General features: G+C 35.0%; 2 protein-coding genes across 5 annotated transcripts in view; both read right to left on the bottom strand.

Moving 5' to 3' along the window:
- Positions 1-501: 501 nt before the first annotated feature.
- Positions 502-1,503, bottom strand: LOC132254047 (uncharacterized LOC116803646). Its single transcript, XM_059737768.1, has one exon. It carries the CDS (start codon positions 1,272-1,274, stop codon positions 690-692), a length of 585 nt encoding a protein of 194 aa, XP_059593751.1. The 5' UTR covers positions 1,275-1,503; the 3' UTR covers positions 502-689.
- Positions 1,504-3,360: 1,857 nt separating this feature from the next.
- Positions 3,361-22,058, bottom strand: part of LOC132254093 (uncharacterized LOC116803646) — a 33,730-nt gene continuing 15,032 nt past the window's right edge. For all 4 annotated transcript variants that reach the window (XM_059738479.1, XM_059738478.1, XM_059738480.1 and 1 more), the window contains exons 8-27: positions 21,309-21,444; positions 21,106-21,184; positions 17,146-17,384; positions 16,703-17,007; positions 16,498-16,609; positions 16,236-16,394; positions 14,692-14,791; positions 14,500-14,608; positions 9,131-9,221; positions 8,869-8,993; positions 8,577-8,726; positions 8,409-8,481; positions 6,539-6,719; positions 6,264-6,422; positions 5,004-5,165; positions 4,697-4,933; positions 4,363-4,526; positions 4,207-4,259; positions 4,037-4,115; positions 3,361-3,849 (exon numbers count right to left, since the gene is read on the bottom strand). In XM_059738479.1, coding sequence (XP_059594462.1) covers positions 3,763-3,849; positions 4,037-4,115; positions 4,207-4,259; positions 4,363-4,526; positions 4,697-4,933; positions 5,004-5,165; positions 6,264-6,422; positions 6,539-6,719; positions 8,409-8,481; positions 8,577-8,726; positions 8,869-8,993; positions 9,131-9,221; positions 14,500-14,608; positions 14,692-14,791; positions 16,236-16,394; positions 16,498-16,609; positions 16,703-17,007; positions 17,146-17,384; positions 21,106-21,184; positions 21,309-21,444 — 2,800 coding nt within the window. In that variant the 3' untranslated portion in view covers positions 3,361-3,762. The remainder of the gene's footprint in view (positions 3,850-4,036; positions 4,116-4,206; positions 4,260-4,362; positions 4,527-4,696; positions 4,934-5,003; positions 5,166-6,263; positions 6,423-6,538; positions 6,720-8,408; positions 8,482-8,576; positions 8,727-8,868; positions 8,994-9,130; positions 9,222-14,499; positions 14,609-14,691; positions 14,792-16,235; positions 16,395-16,497; positions 16,610-16,702; positions 17,008-17,145; positions 17,385-21,105; positions 21,185-21,308; positions 21,445-22,058) is intronic.

Here is a 22,058-nt window from a genome sequence, read left to right as displayed (position 1 = left end):
CAATTTTTAAATTTTAGATATGAATCTTAACGATCATTTCTTTTGATTAGGGGTAAAAGACTTGCAATAAAATCTAAAATCATAAGAAATATCTCATATAATTAGTAGTCTAAGGTGATATTTGATTTTTTTATTTAATTTTAAATAAAATTTAAATTTGACATCCTACATCGGATAAATTTTTTTTTTACGTTATATAAGTATGGATTCCTTTTAACTTTTTAGATACGTTTTAAAGTCGTAAGATCCTTTGAACCTAAAATAGATAATATCTACACAATTGATAATAGATTGTTACACCACCTTAATCTTAACTCAAACTCATCTTAAATTAAGAAATTTTGTATATATTAGTGCCTTTGAGATGAGAAAGGAGGAAAGCAGATCACGTGGAACAGGAGCCCACACTTTCACTCGAGGGCATGTCATCACTCAGTTCTAGGAGTGTCCATAGGCTAGAGGTGGCAGGTGGCAATAATGAACAAAAAGGTGGCAGTGTTTGGTGATGAAATTTCACTACTCTCATTTCCTTTTAAATTCAAATAATTTCAACCTATAAGACAAGAGAATGATCCCCCCATTTAGCTTTGGACAGAAGAAAATTCCAATTCATATACAGTAGTACAAATAAATAAAGACCAAATGATTTGGTCAATTAACCAACTAAAATCCACCTTTGTGGTTTTGTCCTAAAAGGCCTCCAAGCCTGCTGCAAGTGCAAAAATGTGATCAGCATCTACGCAAGTGCACCCACCATCCGTGCACCCGCACTCATCCCACTTCATGACACGTCTACTCCTCTCAGCCACCTTCGGAATCCGGACTTTCATGGCCACTTGTAGTGCAGGAGGCTGACCATCTTGATCAACAACGCGACTGCCGGTTGAAACCATCGAAACCCATTTCTCGATTTCCATTTCCTTTGAAGCGAAGACGGATGTCCATGGAATCTCGACTCTCCCCAGGACATGTGACTTGCGAACCCTACCAAGAACTGGGACCTTACTTCTCCACCGGAGCTCGAAAACCACTCTTTCCTGCATGAGGCTCTGAATGGACTCCTCACTTCCCAAACACTCCAGAGAGAAAGACTCATCCCAGAAGAGATCGGACTTGGACGATATTTCTCGGCTGTTGAGCCCAACTCTTTGGTTGTTCCCTGCCGAGAGATAGTACCTAACAAACAGCTTCCCCTCTGTCTTGAGTTCAATGTTTTTCGCTCTCATGATCCTTATTTCACAGCTAAGAGAAGAAAGACACTGAGAAGCACCCATGGCAGCAGAGATTACTTAAACTGTATATGTTTTGGTGTGAAGAGAGGGTCTGGGTGTTGAGAGAGAGTAGAGGGTTCTTAGATTCGATGAAGGGAGACAGGTTTGGGTTGTGGCTTATAAAGGGGAGATGCCCGAGGTGGGGAAGTGCTTTTGAGGAAGATGCGAGGAATTATCCATAAAAATAGTGGGGGAAAATCTCAGACCCAGTCACCCAGATCTTAGTTTCGCTATAATGCCCTTGTTGTTGGCACCTCAGATCCTCAAGTGCATGTATAGTATATTATTTAATTTAAATAAGCCTTTCTGATCTTTGAAAGGGTAAATCTCTAGTACGACCCTTCCAACAGGGTTACCATTAGGGAATCATGGCATCGGACGTGTTTGGGACCCATCCTGTATATTCAAAATAATCTCATTTAAAAAATTAAATAAGGATAGGGCGGGATCAAAACCATTCCGTCTAATTTAACTTTTCTTAAAAAAAATTATTTTTTTTTAAAAAAATTACTTTTAAAATTTTAAATTATATTAAAATAAAGATGTTTTATAAATAAATTAAGTTATTTAAAAAAAAACTTATTTTATTAAAAAATATTTATTGTTATCTATATATTAAAAATAATAAAACAAAAATTACTTTAAATTAATTTTATATACAGTTGGAGTGGAATTAGGTCAGACAAAATAATATCCGAATCCACTCCGACTTATCCTGGGTTTTGAAAAAAATAGAAATTAAACCTATCCCATTAAGAACAAAGTGGGATAGGTACCAGAAAAAACTTTCATTGCGGTCCTTAATTACGGAATCCTTGTGATTCATCCTTACCCTTCAATTTTGAATTCATGAATGATTTCAATCCATTGATTCGAGTGTTGATGATGCAAAGGAAAACGCATCCTCAGCCACAAAAGAGTGCCGTGGGCCCGAAGCCTTGAATTAAAAAATTTTCCTTTTGGGTAAAAGAAATATATGTTTTCATCCTATTGACACGTGGTTAAAACTTTTTGAAATGCTGCTTGCACCAGCACCTTCTCTTTAGTTGACCATGTACGTGGATTATGGAAAGAGTCCATTTTTCACCACCTCGTGCCTCACTTTCCCTGATTGAATCAAAAATATATGATAAGAATGAAAACGAGACCCTATCAAGTTGTAAGAAAATATAAGTAGTTTAATAATTCAAAACAAAAAGGATTATTTTTTATTTCACCTATCAAGTGGGTCCGCATGTCTACTGATGAAAGGATTATTTTTTATTTCAAGTGGGTCCAGAATGATGCATGTCATAGTTCAAGACTTCGGAAAAGAACAACCTAGGATCAAAGGAAGATTCATTGCTATCCCAAGAATGTATATAATTATTCTAAGGAAGATTCATTGCAATCCCAAGAATGTATATAATTATTCTCTTTTGCATGTTGAAATGGGGCGGGATTGGTGAGCTGAAAAGGGCTGAGATACGGAGCAAATGGATACCGATCTAGGGAAGATTGGCTGAGATACTGAGCAAGTGGATACGGATCGTAGCGGAAAGCCTTTGTATCGCCTATTATAATAAATATTTCAACTCAACAAGGCTTAACTTAGAGATCAAGTAGGGACTTTAACTTTACAACTAGAAAGGCTCAATTCAAAGATTCGTCAGTCCCTTAGAGATCATGTAGGGAAGCTATATTTCCTTTTAAAATTTGAGGGAGGATTTGATGAATATTTTAAAGAAATACTGTTAGACACAAAAATTGTGCTTGACACGTTGGTAAGAAAATGACGCTTGTGGTGTTTATGCATAGTAATCTACGGCAAACAATCTACAAAATCATTTTTTATTTACCCACTTGATTTTCATTTATTTATTTATTTATTTTCATGAGCATCTGCCTTCAAATGGGAAGCAATCCTAGCCTTTCCCGGAAATTGGTTTAAAACTAATTTCCTATCATGACCATTCAAAATTTTCCCTTCCAAGAACCGACCGCCTATGGAGGGTTACACCGAAATTTTCCAAGCAACTATTTGCTTTTAGTCCTCTGACCACACTGCTCTACGAAAGCATTGAGTTAAACCTAAAGTAGACAAAGAGAATACCCAATTTCTTGTTTTTCCACCCCCGCCATTTATTCATGGGGGCTTATAAAATTGACTAGGCTTCAAAGTTTGTACAACAAAAATGATGGGCCAACTGATATCAAATACCTAAAAAAAAATGCCTGTACATAAAGGGATTTCTTTATATTACAGGTGATTACTGACATGCCTGTGTGCTGCAATTTTATTATCCGAACTGGATTTCGTGACTTCTCCTCTTGGCCCCTAATCATGTATTGAGGAAAGTTACTACAGCTTCCACCTTCTGGAAATGATCATATTAACCAACTTCATACTATAGGAACGTCAATAATATCGTTCCCTCCACCAGCATGTGCAGGAAATAATACAGAATTACATGGAGCAGAAGACAATCAGTTGCAGGCTGGCATTTTCAACTCATTGCTTAATTGATCGAAGCTCCCACTTACCCTCACCATCAATCAGCCGTAGTTCCACAGAATGAAATGGTATCAAAGCAGGACGCTGTCATGATAAAGCAAGCAAATAATAAGTGACTGCTAAGGGTGAGGGAAACAGGAAAAGGACAAAGCTTCCCTATGGGCCATCGCTAAAAAGTTGGATTATCTCAGTTGAGATAAGCAACCAAACAGAAAACAGGGTGGTTAAAATATTCACATAATCCACCAATGTAGTTAACGCCCTAACTTACCTGCGAGGAGGTAACAACTGTGATGCCCATTCCATTTGCAAGCCTATAAAGATGTTCCTCAACATCGACACTAGTAGCACTGCCAACAAAGAAAATACCATTAGATCAGGGCCAAGAATTTGTTTTGGGGAAAAGAAAAAAAAAAGTAATGTGGGTCTTCTGCAACATACTTGGTGCACTCATCAAGGATGCCAAATTTAGGCTTGTGAAAGAACAAGCGTGCCTTGTAAAACAGAAAGTATGGAGTCAAACAGTTAGTCCATAAGAATTCTTAATCGTTATTGTTTAAACATGAAGTTGAGGTTACAAGGATTAGCTGAGCTCACCATGCCTAGTCTCTGCTGTTCTCCAAGTGAAAGGATGTCTTCCCAATTCAAATTAGCATCCCAGCCACCTTCCTCCCTTTCCAAAAGATAGATTAACCGGACATTCTCTAGAATATGTTTCAAATGTTCATCCAGAATGTTTGTGGTGTCAACAGATTTTTTACCTGAACATCAGCATGACTAAGCTCCTCAGGGAACAAAAAGGGGAAAAAGAATACATAGAAAGCATTTATATCAACAAAAAGGAGAAAATTGTGTATTTAGCATGGAATAAGAAAATTGAAAAATAAAATGAGAATACAACAAATCCACAGCTATTATGCAACTTATTCACCTTTTCCATTCAAATTAAACACCCTCATCTCTGCTTCCTCACGAGAGAGAGGATATATAATCTGATCCCTTAGCGTTCCTAGGCATGTGTATGGTCGCTGAGGAACATAGAATACACCACAGCCTGATCCAGCCCTTTCATCAATTTGTTGGTTTGGTTTACTAAGTGTACCACTTGCAATAGGCCAAAGACCTCCAAGAACCCTGAAGATAGAGCTTTTCCCACTCCCATTGGGACCTTGAAAATTGCAGACTGGTCAGTTGTAAATTTTGCATAAGCAGATAAATAAAGAAATCACAGCGCTTACCAGTAACAAGCAGACTTTTCCTGGGTACTATGTCACATGTCAACTGCCTAGCCAACAATTTCTGTGCAGGGGTAATGATGTCCACCTCAGAGAAGGAAATGGTATCTTCGATATAAAGATCTGTGGTCTTGGATGATGATAAGGTATTGGTCACAGGATCCTCTGAATCAACAATATCCCCCATTAGAATGAACACCGCTTTCGAGAGAATTCATTAGGTAAAACAAAGCAGAGGAGGTTAACTAAAGAATCATTCGATACATTAGCTAAAGTTAGCAGTATATCAGTAACAGCATAGATAACAATGAAGTAAGACCAGCATTAAAAAAATGTGTGAAAATAAAAAGAATCCGCACAGGTCAATTATAGACAAAAGAATGTAGATGAAATGAACACACACCCTTCATATGTTTCCCCCTGTAGTAGCGTCATGATAGATGAGCCCTGTGCTATGGATCCTCAAACCCATAGCCAAACAATAAGATGGACAAACACATGCACACTGCACCCAGAGGATATCCTAGGAGTCACTCAAAAGTGTATTCAGGAGGATAGATGGGGCAATTCAGGTAAGACCAGCATTATAAAAAATAAAAAAATAAAAAAATAAAAATAAAGAGAAAGAGAGCGAGATAGAGTGAAAATAAAAAGTTTTGGCACAGTTCAAATTATAGACAAAAGAATGTGGATGAAATGAACACACCCTTCATATGTTTTCCCCTGTAGTAGTATCATGCTAGATGAGCCCTGTGCTATGGATCCTCAAACCCATAGCCAAACAATAAGATGGACACCCAAACCAGAGGATATCCTAGGAGTCACTCAAAAGTGCTTTCATGGATTGAAAATTTTAAAGTTTCGGGCAAATCTCTAAGTCCAGAAACAATTCTACTCCCACATTAAACCAAATGAGCCTTATCACAACAATTTGAATCCATGATCAATATTGCAATGATTGAAGATCAAACTTCCAGTTTTGTCAATAACATCAATAAGAAAGAAGGCCTAGGCAAACAATTTTAGATCAGATATTATGCATGCCACCATGTAAACACAGTTCCTCTTGGTGCAAAAGAGAACATTAGGATTAAGTTCTCATATTTCCAACATCAGCTGGTAATAAAACACTCCTAAAAGAGATGCCGAAAACTAAAGAGAACTCAAAAATATTTCATTTGACAATTCTAAAGATGAATTACTTTTGTAGAGAAAGTAAAGATGGCGCTAAAATAGATCTTCAAGGAAAGAGAAAAGATATACCAGATTGAGCAGCATCTAGAAGCTCTTCCAGTTCAAAAATACGATTGATACCACCAGAGAGCTCAAGGAATTTTCTATGCAATTCAAGAATGTCACCAAAAGCTAAGAAGCTTTGAGACACAACAGATGCTAGGAATCTCAATGCATGAGCCAGCTCACCTATAAAAATTACTTTAGTATGAGGAACAACTAAAAGACAAGAAAAAGGGGGAGAAGAAAAGAGGGAGGGGGGGGGGGCAGCAAAGGAAAGAAAGAAGCTTCTTTGTTAATTTCACCTTGCGTTGTTGTCGAGGACCGGTCTCCCTTGTGCTCCACAGCATATAACAAGCTTAAACCCCAAGTTACATTATGAGGGAGCTGCTTAGTGGTAAAATCATCCAAGATACCAAAAAGCCATTTCTTCTTCAGAAGTAACATAGAGTGATCAAGAAGTTCCCCGAATCTTAATTCAACCATCTGCTTAATGTAAGGAGCATCATCAAAGATTAAAGAACAGTGAGTGATATCAAGCAAGGAGAAAAAGAACAAGTTCAAATCACAGAAAAATAATTTTAACTCCACAGAAACTGATTAGCACGAGTTCTCTAAATAAAATAGTTAATTATGTTTCCTTCAGATGTGAAGCAAATATGAGACAACAAAAGACAGACTGGGTTTGTGGCACAGGAGTATCTAGCTGCCCCCACCTTTTGGGAGTTTTATGGTCTACCTGCTGGCTGCCTAAAGGGAAGGATAGGGGGTGGTTAGAAGTACCAAAGAAACATGGTATTAACAGAACTATCAGACAGCTAATGAAGTGAATGAAAAAACATTCATTGTATGAGAAACCATGTTCTTTGCTGTTAGGAATTTAGTAACTGAGAAGTTAGAAATATATCTTTGTTTGGATGAAAGAGAATGAAGGCTCATTGAATTTGAGTAATTTTTTGGTGATTTGTGTGTGTGTATGTGTAGAGAGAGCATTAGCATGAGTACTTATATAAGATTGCAATAGGGAATTATTACAAAGTTGGAAAGGTATCTGATATATATTACACACATCAGTTGCACTTTATTTCACAGTTTCACCAGGGGCACATATGGAGCTGCACGTTGAGACATTTAGGAAACTGCTGCACCTAAGTGTGTCTTGCATGTTTAGGACCTGTTTGAGATAATTTTTAACTTCTTTCTTTAGTACTAGAAGTAACAGCCCTTACTCTGATTGATTTTATGTTTGGGAACTATCTTTCTCGTTAAAAATAAGAATAATTTTGATACTTGTGAAAATTTATTTAAATAAAAATCTACTTTCCTCGATATCAAAAGTCTTCATGCTTTTTCAAGAGGTAGATAAATCAGTTTGAGAAGTGTGGGGTCCACGTCTGAGAGTTTTATCTAAATATCATTAGAAGTTGTGTTTGACCATCAACTGTTTCTTTGACCATTCAAGAAACTCTACCAAAGAGAGCTTTAACAACTTTGGGATGAACTCTTAACAAAAGACTGACCCAAAGTCCCATTTTCCAAGGTCTTAGGGTGGACTTAACAGACCCCACTTCAGCATTTTACAAGAAATAGTGGTAAATATATTTGACCCTGCATATTCATACCAGATGGTTCAAAGATTCATCACCTGCACCAAGCAATGAATCCCTAGGATCAATTAGGGTAACTATATTTCATCATTCAACTCTATCTAGGACCACATTCTATATTAGATCCTCAATATCATGCTTTTCTATCACCTAGACCTGCATTTCCTTTAATGTTCCTTCAGTCCTTTAGCCATCTTCACTTTAAACCAGTCATTCATATTAAGTGCTGAATCATTTGGTTTTCACTATACATGTTGGAACCATTTTAGACAGCTTTCCATCATGCTCTCCTCATTTTGTGCCACTCTGACTAATAAAAAATACTTCTGTTCTTCTTGAATCCTTTATTGTACTGCCACTAATCTTTTCAGTAGGTAAATCTTCATTAGGTAGCAAACTATGTTTAGGCTTCTGTAGAGTGGCTGAATCCAGCACCTGGTGTTAGTATTCATGTCCATAAACCTTAAGCAAATAACATAAGCAATATAATTAAAAACAATAACAATTAAGTCAGCAACACTATTTAGCATCCAATATAAAAGAAGCACTTTAAGTTAAAGTAGCTTACCGCTTTTTCCCGAGCACCACCTCCAAAAAACGCAACAGATTCAGCATGGGTACGCAATCTTGCATGCATGAATCTAATTAATGCATGATGCAACATGTTAGTACAATGTTTACAGCCATACAGCACAATAGAACCAATATAGGAAGTATAAACCAAACAAGAAATGACCTAAAGGTCCCCTCAAGTTGTTGTTCTCGACTTGTCAAATCACCAAAATCAGGAGTCACACTTCTTAGGAAACCAAGACCCAGTAACATATAAGCATACAGTATCGCAACACCCCTTTGACCGGTCAAGAGCTTCATTCTCCAGGTGAACCTAAAAAATTGCAGCAGCACTTTAAATTATTAGCAAAGAGAAAAGGAACAAGTGAAAATATACATATTCATAATCCAATATCAAAGTACTCTTGAAACCAAATCCTGGTTCTAAAACACCTTATAAAATATAGACTACTCACCACAGAATGTCAACAGTTGGCTTTACCATTCCAGTTACCAGGCCTGATAAATCAGTAGTTAACTTCTCCAGATCATGAGTTATTCTCTGATCTGCATCAATATTTTTGCTTGAATTGTGGAAAACCTACAAAGAAGCCATATGCTGTAATCAAACTGGACCTTTCAGCGTGCCAAGCATACAAAATATGATCCACTACTGGGTCTACAGCAAGATAGATTAAGTGTTAGAATTAGAAGATACTCTGTATACCATTTCCTTACCTTGTAAAATGCATTCCTTCTCAAGTAGTTCTTGAGTAAATGTTGAGTCAAACGAATTCTCCACCCAAGGGCTAACCTTGCTGTTAAGTGCCTGTAAAATAAGAAAAGTTTGCTCCACAATTAATGAACAAAAAGCTACTTATGAAATCCCCATGTGTACAAAATGCAAAAAGAAATTAACATGACCTAAAATTCAGTTGACTATATGCAATCTATCACATTAACTGATAGCAGTACCACTAAAAGAAGCAATAAAGTGGAAAACATTCCCTAGTAATAGACCCATTTAAGAGAGAATTCATAACAGTCGCATATGCCTAAATCTCAGCATTCAGAACTCCATAAAGAAGAAAACTAATGATTGTAAATGGCAGAAAAGCATTCCCAAGTGACGCACCCATTTGAGAGAGAATTCATAATAGTCACATATGTCTCAATCATGGCATTCAAAACTTCATAAAGAAGAAAATTAATGATTGTAAATGGCATAGTCACAAACAGGCCCATAGTGAAATATATCATTACATCTTCCACACAAAAGGTTACCAATTATGAGTCTTGAAACCAAAAGTTCCATTAAGCTACCACTTGACACGCAAGCTTGGCTTTTAAAGCCAACATGTTAAAGCCCTACCAACCACCCTATGTGCAGCTTTATCATGCTAGCGTAGGTTCTATAAATGGGGGAATAAACAAGTGGTTTGTTTGAACTCCCAAACTTCTGAAAACCAAGGTTGTTACCATATTACTCTACTAATTGATCTAAAAACTTAAGTTATTAGGTAATGAGTCAATAGTATATATCAAGTCAACATGGGCTAAAATCCTAACAAGTTCCATTAGGAAAAAAGGCAAACTGTTAGCACACAGCTTAATCCACAAACTCGTCCATGCTCATGACATAACATAACAAGTTTCACTTGGAATATTATAAACCATGAGTCAGATGCAAATGCATACCCAAATGTGAGATGTATAGCATTAAATCTAGTAGAAGTACCGGTCCTAGTACCAGCTTGATTTATGCAGCAAAGAACAAAGGGAATGAAGACATTAAGACAGCCAAAGAATGGAGTAACACTAAGGCCTTGTTTGTTTTTCAAACTTAAAACATTAAGGGTTTGATGGTTTTTTTAAGCCCTGAAGCAAACTGCTTTAAGATTTAAGATAAAAGTAAAAACATTTCACATTTTCTACTAAGACAAAATAGTCTTAAAAAGGTCATAAGTTAAAAACAAATTATTTTAAAAATGACGATTTAAGTCAAAGAAAACAAGAAAAACAAATAACTTAATATTTAACACTATTAAGTATTATTTAAACATAAGTTAAATTAAGGTCTACTTAGATTTAAGACAAAAAAACAAATGTGACCTAAGACATTTTTATACTAATTTATTTTTTAACTTATTACTTTTTCTAAGACAATTTTGTCTTAATGGAAAAATTGAAATTTTCTTACTTTTCTCTTAATGGAAAAAATATTCTTTTTCCTTCTTTCTTCTCAACCATTAACTTTGTTACAATCCTCAATCCCAATTTCTCACACAAAATAAAATCAAATTCATTTTTGAAATTTTTTGGTAATTCGTTAACTTAAAAGCAAATCAACAACTTTAATTTCATGCAATTTGAATGAGAACTAAATTTACCATAAATTTAACAAATTTGTCCTAGAGAAAAAACAAAAAAATGAATAAGATTGGTTTTGTTTTTGTCCATTTTTTCTCTTATTCTCAAGAAAATTTAAACCTAATTTTTTTCAGGAATTGTTACTCAAAAATGAAACAAACAACATAAAAATCACTTAATTTGAATAAAAAGCGAATATAAAACAAATCACATTCCAAAAATGAAAGTGAGATTCAACCACATGCAACTACTATTTTTGCCTCATAATTCATCCTATTCTCAATGAAATAAATTCCATAAATTTCAATATATTCCTTATTCAAAAATGAAAGCAACGAACTCTAAATCATAAAATTTTGATTGGAAATAAATCTACTATAATTTTTTAAAATCCAACCACTTTATAGTACAACAAAACCAAAATAAACCAACTATGATCAATTCCAATGATTCTTTTTTTAATTAAACTCCAAGCATAATTCATATTGATCTAAACATTCACTAGAATCAACCATTCCAATTAAGCTAAAAAACTAAAAAGTATGTATTTGACGTTCCTCCCAAATTGAAAATCCAAAATGAGCGAATTAATTCCGATAGTTGAACACATATTTCAATTACAAATCCATAAATCCAAAGATGCATCACATAAAAACCAGTGAGTAATCAATGGAACTCAATTCAAAAAATTTCTATCATTTCCTTAACACCAAACATAATTAGAAACCCAAATTACTAGCATCCTAACTAAATACATAATTAATCGTTACAAAATTTTTCTTATTGTAAAATATTTCAATAATTTGGGATATTTAAGAATATGTAAATTACGTTTTCTTTTCCAAATATTTGTATCTTAATTATATAAAATAAGAAGAAACATAATAATTAATTTCATAGCTGTTTTTAGCATATTAACATAAACAAATTTAACACTTTAACAATATTCAAGCTTTAATAAAAACAAACAACTTAACAACATTCAGATATTAATAAAAAAACAAACAACCGAAACATCTAACCGCATTCAGCTCTATTCAGAATTAATTCAAATTAAGATCTATTTAGATTTCAAATAATAAAACAAGCATCATTTAAGAGTTTCATTTCTGAGATCCATGATAAAGAGTACAATGATATGGATGTTAGTAATCCATCTACTACATTAATCTGGTTTCTAAAGTTTCATACCATATTTAAGAGTAATTTGAAAATATTTTCAAATATATAACAGACACTTAGGTGAGATCAGCAATTCCTCAAATTGACAACTGACAGGAAAATTATTTTGTTATCATAATAATAAACAGAATCAAGAAAATAGTCAAACAATGATCTTGTCAGTTATGACAAGATCAAACATACTGTTGTTATTCAATGGAATTTCTAAAAAGGAAAAAAGAGAGTAAGAAGCACCACAATAGCCAAAAACAAGAAAAATAAAAGAACACTCTCCAGAGTGAGCTAAATGTGGATAGTTACCGCTCTCAATCACATGAACTAAATCTATTATGCAACAATTGTCTTCTATCCCCTTTCAGACTCGATATTCTCCATAATCTTATGGTTGTCTTACAAAAATATTACCACAGAAATAGCCTCCTTTCTTTTTTCTTCTTCAAATGCCAAAAAAAGTATCAAAGAACAACTACTGAAAACCTATCAGAACAAACACTAAACCAAGCAGTACACATGGTACATGCTACATCACAATTCGGCACAAAGGATCAAAAAAAGAAAGCTGATCAATTGAAAGAATCCTATCTAGTATACTTAGCTATGCAAAGCTGTAAATTCATTGTATACTTGTTTTACAATAAATTAACAACGGTGCAAGATCCCCTTCAAAAAATCATTAATGAGGATATGCAAGGCAATAAAGAGAGAACTAACAAAACAGAGACCCTTGCCCGTCAGGCAGCTATCACTACCATCAATTCCTCCCTTAACAAATATAATAAAGAAAGATATTCTAGAAATAAGGTTTTGACAAATAATGGAACTCAAGAGCCAGATAACCTCGCCCCTAGACACTGAAGTGGGAAGAGCAAATTCCACAACGAAGGTGGTAGGACCATCATTCATTAACTATGGCGCATTCAGCCTTTAATTTTCTTTGAGATTACAGCTTTGAACATCAAAACTTTTAAGTAGGACAAAGCCTGCTACCCAGAAAGAGATTGGTCCCTAGGGATTCACATTATCATTTCTTTAATTAAGATTTTTCTTTAGGTGTGGCTCTAGATATTTAGCTGATTAAAATAAATGCTGGCATAAAGTTATCCTTGTTAAACAGTAATGGTTGGGTTAGAAAGTGTTACGTTCTCCTCCTGGTTTCATCAAACAAGGATCATCCTTCATTAACTGTACTGCATGCTGCATTACCACCTATCTCCTGTCAGTCTTTACCTATCAATCAATGCTAAGTGAAAAGCACAAAGCATGTAAAAAATACAGTTCAACTTCATTGGAAGCATAGTGACTCCAAAGATAGACAACCCCATAATCCAAATCCAAGCAGAAGCAACAGTCTGTCAAAGCCCACTGCTCTAATAACCACAATCATGAGTCTTATCTAACCTCAGTTGATTGCAAGGAGCTTCACCCAGAAAATAAAATATAAAAAACTGGCTTCCAGAAATTGGAGATATGATCACATGAGATATGGAACCACCCAAATTAGAAAAACAACTATCCATTGCTCAAGATAACATTGATAATTGTAACGTGGAAGATTAAGAGAAATGGGGAAGGATCCTCCTGCTTATCACCCCATCAAAGGGGCTCGAGAACAAAACTAACAACCAACAAGCACATATATTAACCCACTATTTTTGGTGAAACCTTCCTATCTAATTTTTAATTAGAAACCCAATTGAGTTTACTATCAAGATATATATTTAATCCTGGGTCTTACAAGAATGAAATAATTTCAGATGATAGTTTAATATTTATTTATCTGAGGATCAAGAATAAATTTATTCTTTCTTCTTCACATTCCTCCTTATTTTCCCCCTCCTTGCTTCATCTTTTGACTCATCAAAATCAATCAGCCTGGCCTTAGACTGCTTAAAAAGGGGAGTCAATTTTGAAATCACGAACGATGAATGATAGAGTCAAAAATTTGTTCATGGTACTCATATGGATGCATACATGAGCACTAGTATGGATACATGAAATAAAAAACCAGATTTCAGGTCTTTAAGCAACAATTTTTGGAAGGCTAGGAACAGAACAATAGATAGGACCCTTTTGAAACTGCCACACTTGCAACTTTTTGGGTGGTCTAATCAGAAACTTTTGGATGCCCAAAGGGAGAAATTATGGGTCGGAAACAGAAAGTTGGGACAGGGTCACATTTCTTGCATCCTCATAAAATTGTCACTAAAATGTCTAAATCTCTTTAGATCTCATAGTGGATAATTTGATTTTGATCCAATTTTAACATTATCATGGAAGTACTATGAGTGACACCCTGTATATGATCATACAATCGTGCTAAAACTGCAACCAACCAGATGGGGAAAAGAAAGAAAGAAATGATAAATTCACTATAATCTGGCTTAAATAAAGAGAATAATGCTAAAGCCACGACACAAAATGGTTTTAAACAGTATGAACCACATAATTAAATCAACTGAAGCAGCTCCACTTGGTAAAGTAACAATTCAACAAATAAGTCATGACATGCTTTAAATGTCTATGCAAGCAGGGACCATTAGGCCATGGAAGATTACCTCAATGAAGGTGCAATAAACGATGATGCAGCACTTTGAAGAACGCTCACACCAATTAAACGAATAAAGGATTCCTTGTCCTGCTCCAAAACATACTTTACAGTGGTCCCTGTATAACCAATGCATTTCATTAAGAATGTGATCACATGGATTTTCATATGCATTTTGAAGAAAACAATATATGCAGAATACCATTTAACGATGCTATACGATCTGAGACCCATGTCCTTGAGAGAACAAGTAAAGCAACTGCAAGCAGTTGTGCACCTTGTTTGTCCAGCACTGTCGGTACCTAGAATGGGAAAGTAGTAAGAAAGTATGCAAAAGTATTTCCAGAAGAAGCTATAATAATGCATATATGCAGATTTTCATAGCATATGGTGCTTAAGTAGAAAATCAACAAATCATATTTGTAGTAATGAGCCATGAAGAAAACGTTCCAGAAACAAGATATTAGCAATTGGACCAACATCTTGATACAGCACAGTGCAAAAAGCATCATCTACCTATGTTGTGAGAACAAACTAACAGCAGGTTATTTTCCAACATAAAATTGTAAGGTGAAAAGCACTTGTGTAGGACATATTTTCATTCCACATATGTAAAATTAGACAAGTGGGCATTGGAGAAATTATGCATACAATATTAAAGCTGCAATAAAAAATAAAGAAAATGTGCTCTATGTTGCTCTTTATAATTGTGTTTGATAAAATTTTCAATTTTCTGATCCATATTACAGTTTAGAAATGGTTGATAAGTATCATTGTACAATTATTATTTCTTTCATATTCTTGATTTTCAAACTTCATTAAGGTTGCCCAACACATCATGAAAATGACAAAAATACTTGCAATCAAGTGTAATTGGAACAAAATTGGACCAAACCATAGCTCAAACCCAAAACAGAAAGAAGAGAGAAAGGGGCAGAGTGCAATACAGCCAGATACGACTTGAAATTACCTGGCCTAAAGTTGGCAATATCGAAACAGAACATTTATATCAGAAGCAGTAAATAAAAGAGCACAGCCAAGAAGGTAAAGAAATTTTTATCAAAAGTTTAAAGAAAATTCTTATCAAGAGATTGTATCTATTCTTTAATCAATTCGCTGTTAGGTTCCAGTGGCAGTACCAATTCCTCTTATATTTTGTGACAGGCAACTAAAGACTTTATCATAAAAAAAAAAATCAGAAAAAGGGTGCACCCCAAGTACACAGGAAATGCAGAAAAGGGTCCCAAGAAACTGAAACAGGAAAAGGAGACAAAATGACATTTCCACCATAAAAGCTTCTAAATTCAAAACCAATAATATAAATCTCACAATCTAGAAGTTTGAGAAAAACAAAATATTAAAGGAACCACCAAAGCAAGACAAACACAAGCAACAGATATCACAAGCATGTGATCAAATAATTCTGACAAAACCCAATATATGAAGGGTGCTAACCTAAGAAAGTAAAATCAGTAATGGAGTTTGAGAATCATGTTGACAAAACCAAGAATTGGATGATTGGAACCTGGAATTCTGATACCAAACAAGTTGGGAATATACAAGGGAATCAATTCTGGTCCCACTTACCCGTTAGAGTCTAGAATTGAGATTTAAATTTCCAGAATAGAACACAAGTACGAAAACACACCCTTTTCACCAATGTGATAGTTGGACCATCTCATTCCTCTATTATATAACGTCAACAGAAGTGTTCAGAGACAACGCATTGAACTAAAAGATGCTCACCAGTATTCTGAACATGGAAGCCACTCTCAATGGCAATACCCTTGGAGCACTTTGGAGCTGTGGAATTACAGGCAATGGAACATTGCAATCCACAGAGGGAGACACTGCCATAACCTCTGAAATGTATGATTGGGCCTTCGAATTTGAGAATGCAGAGTCCTAGAGAACAAGAAAAAACAGGTCACAATATATTTTGTGAGTCATAACAGGTCTACTAAACAAAATGCCCATAAAGATGAACATAAAAATCAAAACTTAGTACCTTCCTAGTGATTGAAAATGCTCGTTGAACTACCATTGCATCACTTTGGCGATCACTTTCAGAAGGCTTTGTCACGTTTGTCTTGGTTTCAGTAAGGACTGGAGAATCATCCCTGGAGTTTTCACAAAAGTCCAATAAACAAATATAGTCCATACAGCTGAACTGAAGGACGCAAAAATAAGATTAACCAAATCATGAATTGAACCTCTTATAATGAACACTCCAGCCTCCTTCACCATCCAAGGACAAAACTACATCATGAAAAGCAACTAGTGCAGGACGATGTGAAATTGTAATGCATGAAGTTCCCATGGCTCGAACTTTAGCACAGAAACGTTCCTCCATATCAGTTGTCACAGCACTGGTGCACTCATCCAGAATAGCAAATTTAGGTTTATGGTAGAACAGTCTGGCCATTCCCAATCTTTGCTGCTCCCCCAGAGAGAGTTCATCACCCCAATTTATTTCTTTCTCAGGTGGGTAACGGTCCAATAGATACTCAAGGTCAACCTGGCAAATGGATCACAAAATTTTACCAAGGATCATGTCAAAGGAAGTCTTAAGAATTCATGGAGCCAAAAGATTACAAAGCATCTATTTGACAGAAAGGAATTGAGAAAAAAAAATGGGTAGGATGAAAACTCCTACATTTTTCAACAGCTCAACCATTCCACCATGTGTGAGTGGTTCAACCTCTTCATCCTGTGTAAGGGGATAAATTAACTGATCCCGAAGTGTTCCTACAGCAGTGTATGGTCTTTGCGGCACGTAGAAAATCTCTTTATTAAGATCAGAACCAATCCCAGGTTTCACAATATGGCCACATACAAGTGGCCAGAGGCCTCCCAGGACTCTGAAAAGTGAACTTTTGCCGCTACCATTAGGACCTTCAGCAAAGAACAAAAGTTTTAAATGTGAAAAATTATAGGAAGAGCATTTCAAAATATGATATATAGGAAGAATTCACATCATTTATTTCAGTAAATTTATATTTCCAGCCATTAAGTTTGAGAAGAAATGTTGGACTGTGATGTATGTTGAATTGCATAATAGAACAATGAATACTGAAGAAAAATGCAAGACAAATGACCGTCTCAGCAAAATAATAGCTATTTGATATTAAAGTCCTTTAGTTTACAAGCTTCCATAAAATCCAAACTCAGCAATTCAAGCCATATATTGTTTTTCAAGTAATGAATATGAAAACACAGTAGGTACAATGTCTTTAAAATATGACAGCTGGAGCAAAGGCTCCTCCCTTATCATGAATTCTGCACACACACACTCTCAAGAAAAAAGAACAACAAAACTAAAAGAAATACACTGAATTGTCCAGCAAAAACTACTTGAATACAAGGTCCCATAAATTTCCCCACCTAACATAATAATTCTTAGGCCTACCCATAATCAATGTTTTAAAAGGTAAAGGCAATCATTTGGTGTTTGCCCAAATGAGATGAAGCAATAGTCTCAAGGCAGAACAAAGGCATAAGCCTCAATTTAAACCATAAGTAAATAAAAAAATAAATAATAACATAGAAGAAAAAAAAATTCTCAAAAACAAGGAAAAAAAAATATACTAATAAAATCACATAAAAATTAAATAATAAGAAAACTATATAATTCATAATAATCAAACTAACTGCATGTCATTATCAATAGTTTCCAATTCAGTTCCTCTTTCTCTCTTCAAAAATCCAACTCTCTCAAGGCTTCATCAAATAATCAACATCACCATCACTATCACTAGTAGGATCTTCCAATGAATTATAATCATATCCCATTGTTCTATTTTTTATTTTTTTTTAATAAGTGAGAGTAATGTATTTCGAAAAGGCGCTGAAATAGCAGACTTAAGAAGCACAAGGAAGAGAGACTCTCCCCCTTACAGTTGAAACAAAAAACTATCGAAACAAGATGTACAAAAACCAACCCCTCCCTCAACGGGAACTCACCTAATGAATGAAATCAATTAGCGTCGAAGGACCATCTTTTATAAACAATTTAGACTCCAACCCTTGGAGATATAGAACCCATTGTTCTATTGTCCTCTCTATCAGTGTTAATGTCCACTTATTCGTCTTCTTCATCATTTAATTGCAACGATCTTTCTCCTTTATCTATCAATAATGAGATAATGATTATACACATAAAGCTCAGCCACTATAGTGGCCAACAATTCCTTTATTTCTTCCTTCTCAATATCCTTTTTCCCTTTCCATTTAAAGGGTTAATTGGTAGCCAACTAAGCCCTCACTTTGTAAAAGATTTAACCCTAGTCTTGGATATAAGACAAAACTAATAAATCTATACCAAGAGCCCATAAAAGCACAACTCATTAAAACCATTAAAAATTGAGGTTAAAACCTTTTATGACATACATACAAAAAGTCCATAAAGGCCCAAAACCCTTTAAAAGCCTTTCAGGTTTAAGCCTTAATAGCCCTCAATAGAGTGAGCCCTAAGCCCCAATTACCATAAACTGAGGCTACAGCCTCAAGGTCAATTTGCATAACTTTGTCTCCAAAGCATAAGCTTCAATAGCCTTTAAAAACATTATCCCCAACTATGCTCAAAGCCCAAATTTGTACTGCATTCTGAGGACTCCCCTGGGGAAAGAAATATTGTTGCCTGTCTGTTGCATTTGAAGTTGAGAGAAATCCTTAAGTTCTAGATGCACAAGCAGAAGATGTCCCAATCCTCTATAGCCCAAACTGACTTCGACAAAAACCAGAAGAGAATGAACATATAATATGGAATTAACAACAAGATGATGTTACATCTCATAATACATTTGAGAAGTTTAACATATTTTATAACAGGTGGCTCAGTATGTTATGGAACCACCACCAAGGGTACTAAAACACCAGCAGCACCTGCATCTTCACCTCTCCACAATGACAAAACCTAAATGGGGGCACTGTCTAAACCTGACAACCATACCATACCAATGTAAGCAATAACAGCAACACCATCACCATTCCACAAGCACCACCAATCCATGAATAACACCTCCTTCCCATCCAAGAGCACCATCCTCTCCTACTCATTCAATACCTTCACAGCCCTCTACATAACACCACCACCATAGCCAACCACCCTGTTAACCTCCATTGCTTGGTCCAGATAAAACTAAAAGATGTCACCACATTACCATCACCACCAAACCACCTTCTCTCTAACTACTATTCTATCCCAGGATATGTCACTAACACAACCTCCACCAGATTCAATCACAGCCAAAGCTCCACCCTAATTCCTAACCACATTGATAACGACACCAAAAGGTACTCTAACAATATTCTAGAACAACCTGGTGCTGGACCCAACCCTGCTGCCTCCACTGTTATCACCAAAAGAACCACATACCCAACAGTTACCATCGATATCCCAAAAGATGCTACAGATTAAAACTTTAAAATTTACCCATACAGGCATCCTAAGAACCTTAGATAAATCAAACCCCACAAAAACATGTATCCTTGGTGTGTCATGTGGAGCATAGTGAAACTGGTCAGTAGATTGAATCTAACCTGTCTGGTGGTCAGAGACCCCCCAGCCACATCAAGGCATGGATAACATAAAATTTTGTACAACCTTGAAGTGTAACTTGGGTATTTTTAATTTGGTTATACATTAGCCTTAATTACTCAGAGGTTCTATATTAGACGGGTAGCTCAAGCTACTCTATCCCATTTTGTAGCTGCTGCACAACTCCTTATTTATGTGGGAACTATAAATGTTTCAATCATATTTTGTGGTGTTCATGAATGGTTCAGAATATCACAAAGATTTGAACCATTGGACCATTGGTGTTGGTTTACTTCGATAGCTGTATCATGTTCTCTTCCTGCCTCAGAGCATAAGCATGTAGATCTGAATTTTGAGAAATCCAAATATTATGTGTGCTTCTCTCTTCTTTTTTATTTCACTTTTCCTTTTTCCTTTGCTTTCACTGCATGGTATCTTGTTCTTTTTGTACAATACCTCTCATGCAGTATTTTGAAATTTTTACAGTCAAACTAGCTATTTAATCTTCAAGTACGAAGCACAAATTGTTTCACACATGATATCAGAAAGATTTTTATGTAGCATATACATATTCATTTTATTCATGTAGTTATGCTCATGTGGTGGTACCATGATAAACTTTTGGCATCAATTATCACTTTATAAGTACTTTTATTACTCCTCAATGTATTAGTTGCTATTCCCTCGATTTTCTTTCTTTGTCACCCAGAGGAGTTTCAATCTGCACTCTCTCAAAAGTTTAAAAGGTTAAACATAATTCAGCCAGCAAGCTACAAAGAATAAGTGCTATGCATAAGGTAGTACACAATACCAGCAACTAAACTCTTGTCACAACCAACAAGAGCCATCTGCTTCACTCACCAATAACCTAACACTAGTAAAATAACGAATGGATACTCTGATTTCATTAAGGACTGGTTTCTGCTCTCTTTTTTTTTTTCTTTCTAATCTCCTTTTTATTTCAACAGAAACAAAAGTTAGAAAGGAAAAAAAAAGAAGTAGAAGAATGGTAAAAATGACAATAAGAAGGAAAGCAGCATGAAATGGTGCCAACACAAGTTTAATTTAAATAAGTACCTGTAATCAAAAGGTTAGATCCTGACTCAACCCTGAGTGTCAAATCCTCCACCAATACATTATTGGTTGGGGTAACCACCTGGAACACATTATTACAATGAGAACAAGGAAACACACAAAAAAAAAGTATGAAAAAGGGAAAACACAACCAAAATAAAAACAAGAAGCAAACTGAAAGGGAATATTACAATAATTTTAATTACCTTGACATTAGAAAACTCTATATAATTAGCTTCACTGACATAATTCCCACTTCCATTTCTTTGCAAAGATTTATCATGAACAGTACTTAGTTCCCTTGATATGACCATTAACTCATGAATGCGGTCAGCATAACCACTGCGAGTTGAAAAGTAAAGGTTGAAGTTAAATAAAGATAACCATAATCAAAGCTATTATACTTGTTTCCATTACAGTTTCTCTAGAACAAACAGGAAATGACTAACTTGGAATATAGCAGAACAAAATACTGTAGCAAAGAAATATCAGAGATATATGATGGCAAGCCCATCAGGAACACAACAGAAATATAGCCATGTTTGAAAAATATTCTTGAACACAGTTTTCTAACTCAAAAAACAAATTTGGCAAACTTCTAACAAAAAACATTTTTTTTGAGAATTTGTTCTAAAAACATATTATTTTTCATAACAAATTTTAAGGACTTGTTTAGGAATGTTTTCGAAAGCAGTACTAAAAAACAGCTTTCAAGAATCATTTTTAAAAACAGTTTTTTGATCTTTTTTAGAACAAAAATCTGTTTTGGAACTTGGAATGTTTTATTTTCTATGTTTCCAAATATTTTTCAAAAATAACTTTTATTGATAATACTTTATTTTCAATCATTTTCCATATTTGAACAAATATTTTTTTAAAAACAAAACCCCCAAAAAACAAGTGCAAACAACTTTAAACAATTAAAATATGTACTCAAAAAATACTTAATTTTCAAA

This window comes from Vitis vinifera, chromosome 7 (genome assembly GCF_030704535.1).
Source record: "Vitis vinifera cultivar Pinot Noir 40024 chromosome 7, ASM3070453v1".
Taxonomy (NCBI): Eukaryota; Viridiplantae; Streptophyta; class Magnoliopsida; order Vitales; family Vitaceae; genus Vitis; species Vitis vinifera.
This window is presented reverse-complemented; position numbering and strand designations above follow the sequence as displayed.

Excerpts from the sequence above, each read along its gene's own strand:
- LOC132254047 (XM_059737768.1), bottom strand. The coding sequence starts at position 1,274 with ATGGGTGCTTCTCAGTGTCTTTCTTCTCTTAGCTGTGAAATAAGGATC.